Source organism: Etheostoma cragini, chromosome 1 (assembly GCF_013103735.1).
Source record: "Etheostoma cragini isolate CJK2018 chromosome 1, CSU_Ecrag_1.0, whole genome shotgun sequence".
NCBI classification, from domain to species: domain Eukaryota; kingdom Metazoa; phylum Chordata; class Actinopteri; order Perciformes; family Percidae; genus Etheostoma; species Etheostoma cragini.
Genome location: NC_048407.1, coordinates 26396638 through 26407944, shown reverse-complemented (window position 1 = coordinate 26407944; position 11307 = coordinate 26396638). Strand labels below are relative to the sequence as shown.

At 40.4% G+C, this 11307-nt stretch overlaps 1 protein-coding gene across 1 annotated transcript in view; it reads left to right on the top strand.

Moving 5' to 3' along the window:
- The first annotated feature begins 2386 nt into the window (after positions 1-2386).
- The window catches only part of loxl1 (lysyl oxidase-like 1), a 16929-nt gene continuing 8008 nt past the window's right edge, over positions 2387-11307 (top strand). The window contains exons 1-3 of the mRNA XM_034873830.1: positions 2387-3913; positions 8223-8331; positions 9210-9347. Of these exons, the coding sequence (XP_034729721.1) occupies positions 2809-3913; positions 8223-8331; positions 9210-9347 (1352 nt within the window). The 5' untranslated portion in view covers positions 2387-2808. The remainder of the gene's footprint in view (positions 3914-8222; positions 8332-9209; positions 9348-11307) is intronic.

Below are 11307 nucleotides of genomic sequence, written 5' to 3'. Positions count from 1 at the left end.
TTTATACATATTGTATTAGTTTGTTAGCTTTTATTGTATTACATCATTGTCTAAAATATTGTATTCAATAGAATTCTGAACTTAATCACTGATAGGTTTGTTAGAACATTACATATATGAACTTTCTTCTGCTGTCTTGACTCAGAGGACGAATGTAGTCATATACAGTATACAAGAGCATCCCCAGCTCTGATTTTGTACAGCTTAAAGTTGCTCTTAACAGGATGCCTACTCCCTGGGCTTTCCTCCTGTGCTTTATAGTCACTCAGATCAATGTGTTTCTACACTGAACTTTACAAAGTACATGGTGTTTCCAGCAGACAGGAGACACAGCAGTCACACAACAACAACCATCCTTGCCTTTCAACGTAGACTAATCTCTGTGGAATGTGTTAGTGACAGGATTTCAGTGCATTCAGAGGCTCTTGGTTGGTGTGTCTTTTTAAAGCAGCAAGTTCTGTGTCTGAGGAAAATCTCCTGGGATCCATCTGTAATTAAGATTAAAAACCCTCAAGCTTAATATAATGGAAAAAAGTTGAAGGGGGTGTTATTAAAATGTAGGAGTAAGAGCTGAAAACAAGACTGATTCAAAAGGTAAAAGGCTTTAAAAGGCACTAAACAAAGAGGGACAGTGTGAGCCAGGAAGAATCTGACAGTGTCCTTCCTCAAGGAATTTCTCCATTTTGTGTCACTTTCAAGTAAAAATCCCCTCAAAAGGTATCACAGCAAAGACACACACTGGAAAGTGGGTAGTGAAAAATAAATTAAGAAAAAAAGAAGATAACAAACTATAAACTTTATATACTTTACTGGCCTGTGACTTGACAATAGCATATATGACAGGGGTGGTGTACCAAAATATAATGCTGAATATATAGTACAAAACAAAAAAAATTGCCTTGTTGACCTCTCTGAAATTCTTATAGGTATTGTATCTAATAATCATCTGTCAGCAAATTGTCGTTTAATCCAGTATTTTCAGTGAGTAGGATATATTTCATAAATAGGCTGACAATTGTTACATATACTTTGTCAAATAGCAGACAAAAATGTAAAGTTAAAAATATTTGATCTTCAGTCATGAATGTCAGCTTTTTATAAATATGTTTTGAGTCATTGCATGGCAATATGAGACGACAGCTATGTAGACCCATATGTGATAAACATACAGTGTACATTTAGTAATGATATATCCATATTGATGCCCTTCTGCTACACTCTCCACGGCCATCTATTCCCTGAAGACTTCTCACTATATTCTGTTGTACAGGAATGATCATGGTGGACCTTCTCTTGTGCATTTGAGGGAGAGGATGTACATTAAAATCAACATGCATCAGGTTGTTTTTCTGCATCCTGTTTCAAAGAGGCAATGTTAATGTTCACTGCTACAGCCCTAGAGGAATGTTGTCCTTTCTTTGGTCTGTGGCACATTGGGGCCATTGCCCATGCGAGCCATGCCAAGGAAAATACCTTGCAAACTGATGACTTTGATAATGGGGGGAAATCTGATTCTGTTTGCATGTGCTCACTCTATCAAGGCAAGCAGTAACCAAGCTGTTTCAAATCCCACATGAATGTGTTGACTAATGACTTGTCTCTCAGAACATTTGTGTAAATGGGGTTCTCTGAGTGCAACAGTTCAGCATTAACAGTGATAGTATTTGCAGACAACAGCACTCACAGTGTTGTCTGCATGTATGCCTGTCTTTTGTGCATTTAGAATGCTACTGCTTTGGCGGGGGGAGGGTTTTGAACACTTTTCTAATTGACCTCAGTTTTTTATGTCTTAGTGTGTAGGACACAGACCACATTTTCTAGCATACCCACCACATAAATAGAGGATTCTGTTGTAAAGACTAATGTATTCATATAAAGTCATATTACAAATTACCAGACAGTATAGCCTTAAGAACTGCTCATTGCTTGTGCAAATGTCGCCTCACTGTACATCAGCATTGCACTACAAAATGTACCCTGGATCAATTGGATTACATTTAAAATAACCTGTTGTCTATTGTTTTATGTGGTTCTCTGTGGAAAAACTGCCCATTTTCCAATTAAGGCATTTCCAATTTACACATGGTCATTGCAATTTTAAAAGTTTTAAATGTAAATCCAAAAACAGAACATGCTTTTGAAACATCTGTGGAAAAATCAAAGTCATGTTGTCCATGTCCAGGCTCATACTGTACAGGATGAGAAGAGAAAGCAAAGCCCTTGAAAGTGAGATGTGTTATATGTCTGAATGCCTTTGCAGATGGTAATGTTGACTCTGGAAGCCTCATGGAGCCCTGGCTGCTGCAGGCCAGGAAACATCACTAGCACTAGGGCCGTGTGGGACCTCTCCTTAAAAAAAGTTTGAGATTTTTTCACAACCCATTGTAAGCAATCAGGCAAATAGAAACTTGCAGTCGTGCAGTGCACAGACACTTCTTTCCAGAAGGCAGAGAGCAATTCTCAGTCTCCTGACAGTCGAGCCAGCAGAGAAGTCAGGACGTATTCTCATAGCCCTAACAGACGACACCACCACCTGAGTCTTCTGAAGCCCACTTTCACTCTCCTGGGTGTGATTGCTTCTGAATGCACATTCAACCTCTACTACTGCTGGCAGGGAAGACCTGCAGATGCACTCAACCACAGGCTTACTTTTCAACACTTCATCTGTCTCAACACTCACACCAAAGCTGTACCCTCGGGAAGAGGTAACACATGTTTTATTGACTGAGCTACAGGTGGTTTGAGTTTGAAGTGCTGGTGTACTGGGGGAGTTTTTCTGTGGTGAGCTGTGGCATCTTTGGAGCCAGTATGGTGCCTATTGTGGCATTTTTAGTATTCATTCTGCTGGGCTTGGGGCAGGCTCAAGTTGCCACACAGACTCAGGAACAGAGCCAGGATCAGGGCCAAGGGCAGGACAGCTCGGCCACCCCATGGAGGCAGGTGATTCAGTGGGAGAACAATGGCAGGCTGTTTAGCCTGCTGAACAGTGGAGCTGAATATGTTCCTGCCCGGGCAGGGGCCCAGGACAGAGGTCCCAGCGTGGTTGTGGCAAACTCTAGTCCACGCTCTTCGCGTAGACCTCCGGGAGGCAATGTCCGCCGCCAGGCTCCATCAAGAGGATCCTCTGAGACTGTTCGTGGGCAGGCAAGGCATCCTTTTGGCTTTGGGCAAGTGCCTGATAACTGGAGACAAACTGCAGGCAGCACAGGTGGTAGCCAGTTCCAAGGATCCACTAGCACACGCTTCAGGCCATCCACAGGGTCTTCGTCGTCATCGTCATCCTTTTCTTCATCTTCTTATAATATACCATCCTTCCCACAGAACCCATATCCTCAACAGCCTCCATTTCAATCAGGACCTTTCGACTCTAGTGTTGTAGAGGGACCAGTCAGGGGCTATGAGCCACCATTTCAGCCTGTTGCCGGTGGAGGATTTGGTGTTGGAGGGTATGGTGGTGGAGGGTATGGTGCTGGGCAGGGGTATGCTGGGGCAGGGTTTGGAGGTGGTCTGGCCCCAGTGCTCCCAGGCTCTCCCTCTGATTTTACTGACGATGGCTACCGCTACTACCAGTCTTACGGCTATGGGCCCAATCCTGCGGTGCCTGCCCGTGCTGCCCAACCGCCATTTGCAGATGGTCTCGACCGCAGATACACCCACAGTCTCTTTAACGGGGACACTGCTCCTGCCATCCCTGCTGCCCCTGCCCCTGATGCCAACCAGGCAGCTCCAGTAATAGTGGACAGGACAGGACCAGCTGGTCAACCACAAGTCAGGAGCCCTCAGTATGAGCAGTTTCCTCCATATGGAAGACCCCAGCCTCCTTTCCTGCAGCCCATTCCTCCAGGCAGATATTCTCCCAACTCCGGTGTTGAGAACATGAATGTTGGGAGTGTGTACCGACCAGAACAGAGAGGTATGGTAAGCTTTTTTGTGAACATGTATCCTTTATTTAAATCTGTATAATATTATGAGTGGCTTTGACACATGGGTGGGATGGCAGATTTGTAGCAATAAGTTTGGTTTTCAAGAAAATTCAAGGGCACTCAAATATTACAAATGTTCAGTGGAAACAGGAAACGTGCTCACTACTAGGCTTCTGTCTAGGCTACTTCTGTCTTTGATTTGATTTCTGTTATTGCTGGACATATGAATTTGAGGTATGTAAAACCCAGGGGAGTAGAGCGCTCACAACCCCTTCATTACACAATCATGTTGTTTTTTACAACATTCTTCTTTCAAGTTGCAAATATCTGGAGTAGTTAGAATGAAATAACTGCTTAAAATGTAGGATAAAATATATTTGTGTAGTTTACAAACAAAGCAAAGTACATAAGGACACAAGGTTCATCTTTTTCCACTTGCATGGTTATTGAAACCAGGTGTTGAGCAAGCTTTGCCAATAAACAGAGAGCACACACAAGAACCACTGTTTTTGTGTGGGGAGGTCTGTTATATACGCTGCGTGTGGAGTTAGGTAATAGTGGTGGTGACCTCAAAGGGGGTCTTGTGACATGGGGTGTTGGTGGGCTGTGGCTGCCTCCTGGGCTTGAGGACAGGAGAGAGGAAACAAGGGAGGGGGATACTGTACTTCACCACTCCCCGAGGGGGATGGAGTGCATGGAAAGTCCCTGAAACACATGGGGTCCATTGCCTCAGCTACAGGAAATCAAAGAAACATTCAGTCAGAGTTCTTAGGGGAAGACTGAGTGTCAAAAGTGCAATACCCTGGCCTAAAAATATATATTTTTATAACATATCACTGTACTATGGAGGAAGAGGTTTCTCTTGAGCATATTGTTAACGCTTAGGAAAACATGACAAAGCTAAATGCAAACATGTTAAGTTTTTTTATGGTCTGACCACCAGAGGCTGTGTCTGGTCTGAGCTGAGAGGAGATGAAAACCTCCAACGAGATTCCGGCTCTTAATAATGCAGATTTACCTTTCTTTTACACAATGATCTGCCTTACTGTGCAGCAGTCTCTTTAGTGTGCTGCATGCCTTGAATTCATCATTCATTAGCCAGTCTAGTGCTTGGAGCAATTTCTACAGCACAAAAAGCCAACATGTGTGCAGATACCTTAGTGCTCCCAGGATCATCATGATCAAGGTTCAGCCAATGGGGGCCATTAGCCTGTTAAAGTACCGTAAAACCTATTGTGATCTACTAGTTTAAATTTGACTTAAAACTAAAGTCAGCAGACATGCATATTTATTAACCATGTGTATTTATTATTTAACACCATTTTTAAAGACAATGGTGTGTCGTAACAGAGGCTGTAAAGTACATAAGATACACTGATATTTCAAAATAAACATATATTTCAATGATTAGGCTACAGATTAAAACATATAAAAACATTCTTAAAATGTTAATATATATTATCCAATGTGGTCATTAAAAATATTCCCAAGGAAGGAAAAGGTATAAGGCCATAATATAAGTTTCAGTGCAGAACCACTTTCTAGTAATTTCTTTTAACTATCAAATGGTTCAACAGACAAGTTGTTCCCAGAATCACACACTGAATAGGGCTTGATCCGCAGCCAAAGCTTCAAGGGGTTTGGCATTAGAAGCAAAGTGTTGTATAAAAAGAGCAAGAATATTACACAGGACACGGTATATGCTATGTTCAAAGAGATCAGTAAAAAAAGTTTGCATATTGTCCCCACACCCATTGCTATTTAATCTCACTCTTGCTTGCTCTCATATTCCCTGACAAAGCCACACGCAGTCATGTGTAGGAATCATTAGACTAATTAATTCATTAAGGCAGCTGCAAGGCAGAGCTGCAGATATTTCACTCATTAGCTTAAACATGATATCTTCAAATTAAGAGAACTGGTTTTAGCATCTCACTTTTGCTGAAATAAATCCGTAATATACTGACCACCAGAAGTAAAATGGTTGATTATCATGAAAATAGATAAGATGTAATAACAACAGAAAACAGAATAATAAACAAACTGGCAAGATAAGCAGTAATAAACTTTATACTGAATACAATCATCAAATGACACTGTGATTTTCATTTTAAAATGACCTCAATAAATTTCAAGTATTCCAATCTGCAGTTGCCCTGCAGCTAACAGTCTAGCCCTCATGTATTTTATTATGCTATATTAGATGGTATAAAAAGCATGGCAAGATTCAGTTTCTGTTCTCCGCGGCCCACTTAGAGTGTAATGTGATGTGGCTTTGTCACATGCTGTTGAGCTGATCAGCTTTGGCTTTTCAATACACTTTATCCCTCTAAAAGGGACCCAATTTTATATTTCAAAAGATTAGGATGCAGAAAACAAAGCTTTCCTTGGGTGAGGAGGAAAATGGGGTTGAGAGTGCTGTTGGAAAACTGCATCTCACAATAATCTTACAGTATTAACATGGTCTTCCCCAGGTAGCTTCCCCCTGTCCTTCATGTCTGCCTCAGAGAAAGCTGTCATATAGGATGTTTACACAATGCCCACAAAGGCAAAGTCCTTACTTAAACTTGCGGCTGGGGAGGGATGACTCACTGGGATGTTAAACTGGACAAATAAAAAATAGAAAAATTAATGTCTGGTTTCCATTAACAGACCATTTCAGAAATTAAAAGACATTGTATTATCTATTTTTATTTTTGTGGCTTAAGCTTGCTGCAACAGAAATGATTGGATGTGCATAACTTTTGTTATTTTATCAATACTTCCAGGCTAAGAGGTCTGATAGTTTGACTTTCAGTGGCTTAAACAAGCTCACATTTCAGCGTGTCTGGCCTTTGTGATCTAGACAGAGAAGGGTGATAAGCTATGCCACAGACTCTTGCTGGCATTGGCCTTCACTGAGAACAGGATGAAGTCAGGCCTGCTTATTTATTTATTTTACTTGTTTCTCAGGTTTTCTCAGACTTGAACAGTGACCCACTTTAAAAAACAGCACTGTGTGAGACAGAGGTGTCAAAAGTATTCACGTGTATTACTCGAGTAGAAGTATAGGTAGTAGGGTTTATGTGGAAGTTGAAATATCTACTCAGGTAAAAGTTTAAAACTACTGGTTTCACAACTACTTAAAGTATAAAAGCAAAAGTACTGTAAAGGGAAAACCGTGATTTGTGCCATATGCAGGTGCGATTGATCGCGGTGTTGGAATGGTATATGTTTATACTTCTCAACCAAACATGATCAAATTCACTCTATCCAGAGGGAGCAAATTATCTGGATAGGTTTAAGTTTTTTTTGGTGTTCATTTATTTATTTTTAACATTGACAAGCTGGAAGGAAAACAAGCCAAACTGAAATAGGAGTAACAAGGTTATGTTTAAAATGTAAGAAGTAGAAAGTACAAATAATTGCGTGAAAATGTAAAGAGAAGAAGTAAATAGTCTGCTGTAAAATAATTACTCCAGTAAAGTATAGATACCCCAAATTTCTACTTAAGGTAACAAAGTATTTGTACTTTGTTACTTGACACCTCTGGTGTGAGATCACTGTTCTCCCTCTCTATGTCTCTGTCTGGCTCTCTTGCTGTATCTCTGTGCACCTATGCCTTCCCTCATCTCTTCATCTCTGTCACCTGTTTGCAGAATCGAAAGTATGAAAAACACAAGCTGCATTGCAACAAGCTCCCCTATGATACTGTAGCTCAGATATTTCCAAGTTTAGCCTTATCACCAACAGATATAACTAGTCATTCTACATTTACTATATTAAAGGTTAAGCTGAAGTGACACATTCTTATTAAGATCAGTGCACGTAGAAGGTCACATCACATTAGCCAAGAAGGCAAGACATTTTTGGTGTTAAAAAAAAAAAAAAATACCTTTTACAACTCTGCGCTCTCTCACCTGAAAGTCAACCTTGTTCAACAGGCCTATGGAGAAAAAGTGTCTTATTAGAAAACCATGATAATAATCTGGAATGCACAATAGTTAGTGGCCGAAAGCTCTCTCTTGAGACACCCAGTCTTGAAATGCTGCATGTTTGCCCATCATGTTCTCCGATCAGCACTAGCATAATAACCGGGTAATAAAAAGTTGATGACAAATATGCTAAAGAGTTCCTATGTTTCTATGGTGTATGCTGGCACTGGTGCGAAGGAAATACATTTGTAGAGCTCAAAAGGTGACTACACTTAACAATGTAATGTGATGATAACATTGTATATGCTGTGTATTATCATGTTTAAGTCTAAAACCTCCCTCCCTTTGACTAATCCATAAGTAATTCTATTGTCCATTATTTCAGGCTTGCCTGACCTGGTTCCTGATCCCAACTATGTCCAGGCTTCCACATACATTCAAAGAGCCCACATGTATTCTCTCCGCTGTGCTGCGGAAGAAAAATGTCTCTCAAGGTAAACCCAATTGTGGATGTCCTTTGCTGACTTGTGTTTATTTTAGTATTTATTCACCTTTTCAATGGGTTCATTCTAATGTCACAGTATCAAACATGTCCTTGCTCCGATGGGTTCTGTTTTCATGTTAATGTTCTTATGTTAATTAATTATTTATTTATTTTATTTAATGGATGCTGTGATATCTTAAAAGGTAGCTTGTTGGCTTAATGGTTAGCACATTTCGAAGACATTCAATTGTGGTATATTAGAAACAATAAAATATTTCCTGACCCAGTGTATCATTCTTATATCCTTATCTTATACTGTTGTTAGTTTCATTTCTTTGTGTTGGTGGATAGCATCCCCTGAGCCCCGGGCCTGGGCCCTCTGACTTTCTTTGCACTAAAGACACTATTGAAATGATGGAAGTGTGCTGTCCCCATGGCTGCTCTATTTGCCTTATTCCCAACACAAGCACAGCCATCCCTCAAAGCCCTTTCATATCCTGTCTGACTTTGCTGCAATCACCGACAGATGGGTTGTTGTAATTTGCCATACACTCCAATGTCAACAACAAGCCATAAGATGAATGATTTAGATCCTCAGTGCTATTGTGAACTCGAGGTTGTTCCTCCTCTTTCACACAAAAAAGTGAATCGTGCAACAGAATGTTTCCTCTCCCCATATGGAAACTGTGTTTGGAGAGATGATTGTAATCTGTAGAATCAATTATTTAGTAGATATGCTTCTGTCTCCAAGCCCTTCCAGTCTGGCTCTTATTTTTATTTTTTGTCTTAGTTATGAGAAACCGACATGCTAACATTCTTTTTGCAGGGTTAGGGTTAGTGCTGTTTCTCTTACTGTTTTTTGTCTTGATGTTTGTGTCCGCCATTCAGCTCCGCCTATGGCCCCGAGATTACTGACTATGATGTAAGGGTCCTGCTACGGTTCCCACAGAGGGTGAAGAATAAGGGGACTGCCGACTTCATGCCTAACAGGCCACGTCATACCTGGGAGTGGCATAGCTGTCATCAGTAAGTACTTAATAAAAAACTGATTTCACCTAATATTAATAATCACCTAGTCATTTTTACTGACCACAATATTAGCTGTTGCGGTAACCAGGGAACTAGTGAGCAAGCTTCTTTATGTCAATCTGATTTTATTCTTACTAAGTGTATTCATTTATTTGTTTACGTAAATAATGTCTGTTCACATAGACTAGTATATGTTGATTAAATTACCCATAAAAGGGTTATTGCAATTTTACAAAAAGAAAAATCTGGTTGTTAGTTTTGCTTGTAAAATTCCTGATCTAGCTTGTGAATTATAATATTCCATGACTAATATTTAATTAATGTATGGAACCATGATGGATGGTGATCCATGATGCATGTCCCGGGCCTTTCAGGATTATCCTAGACACAGAGTCAAGTCACTTAAATTTAATTTTTACATATAGCCCAACATCACAAGTTTTATCAAGCCCATTTCTTACTGTGTTTCTCAGTGGGCATATTTTAGTTGATTAAGCAAGTCAGTTGTGGCTCTGATGGACTGCTGATGAGGTGATTTTGGGGCTATTGTCAGAATTTTATGACATTATATTCCATAGACTGGCTTTTATCTCACTTTTTGCAAGTCCGCCCTCTGAAGCTAGTGCCAGGCTCTGCTGCTCTGCTGCTCTGCTTTACTATCCTCATCTTAGAGGAATGTTGACTGGCCATTAGGAGATTGGCAGTGTTGTTGCTGTCTGACATCAGTCTGCATTTACACAGTGGTTCCCATGAGGCAGAAAGCCAAGACAATAATTCCACTGGCTGTGTGATCAGAATGACAAATCCATCAATTTTTCTTGTCAATTTGTGACGCCAGATCACACAGCTGCTAAAGTATGATGGCATGGATATGGGTTACTGGGATAGAGTGTTTCTTAACAAAGAAATCTATGTAGGGGAAGAACATCTCTAGGCCAGATTCTTACAATAAACTTTGCTGCCCTACATTTCAGTTCTGTTGCAAATGCTGTGTAGTTGACAGTTCTGCTTTTCATTACATTCACCCCTATCTTTCTCACTGGAGAATTAGAAGAAGGGAAGGGAACAGCATCCTCTTGGGTATCATAGTGTTGTAAAAATGTTGGAATTCTCTATGTTATTTTATTTTTTTAAATCGAGGACACAGAATTCTTATTTGGTAGATATAATACAGTTCTTCAACTTCTGCTTTTTTGTCGCAGTCCCCTACGGTAGTCATGGCCAAATGAAGCTTCATAAACCAGTGTCTTTATTTTCTAAGTCCACTAGATGGCCCTCTTGGTTTTAAGAGAAATGCCTAAGGCATTACAATACAGGATATTGTCAACCAATTGTTGAACAGAGAACGCTCACAGAAAAAGATAGATACTGGTTCACAAAGCTTCATTCGGCTATCACCACCTTATGGTACAACTGTATTAAAGTGTGGGATCTCTGTGGTCAGAGATCATAGCTGCTGTTTATGAAGGTTCTTGGATGTATGTCTTCCTATCTTGTTTGCATTTTGTGGAAGGCAAATGTCAGGCCACTGCTAAATAATTCTAAAAGAACATACTGTAGTTCTCTGTGTTTTACAACCCAAGCTGTGATCTGAGAAACCCTCAAAGTCTTGTTTGTTGCAACACAAGTGGAGAGTGACTCATGATTTTGAATAAGGATTGGAATGTTTCGCAAATTACAATTACAAATTATTCTTCTCAAACCTTATATCTGTCCTTCCAACACTACATTCTCTATAGTTGACAGTGGGTGAGGTGATCCAGGAATCCGAGGAGGCAGGGGACCCTTCCAGGCACCTCGCCATCCAGCCCCTCCCACTCTCAATCTTTTTCTCTGCTTCCCGCACTCTTTCTTTCTATTTAACACGCAAACACATGCACGCATGCACACTCCAGATAATCATCTCAAGACTGCCACTGAAATGAATGGCAGTTTCTGGAACACAAACAAAGACTGT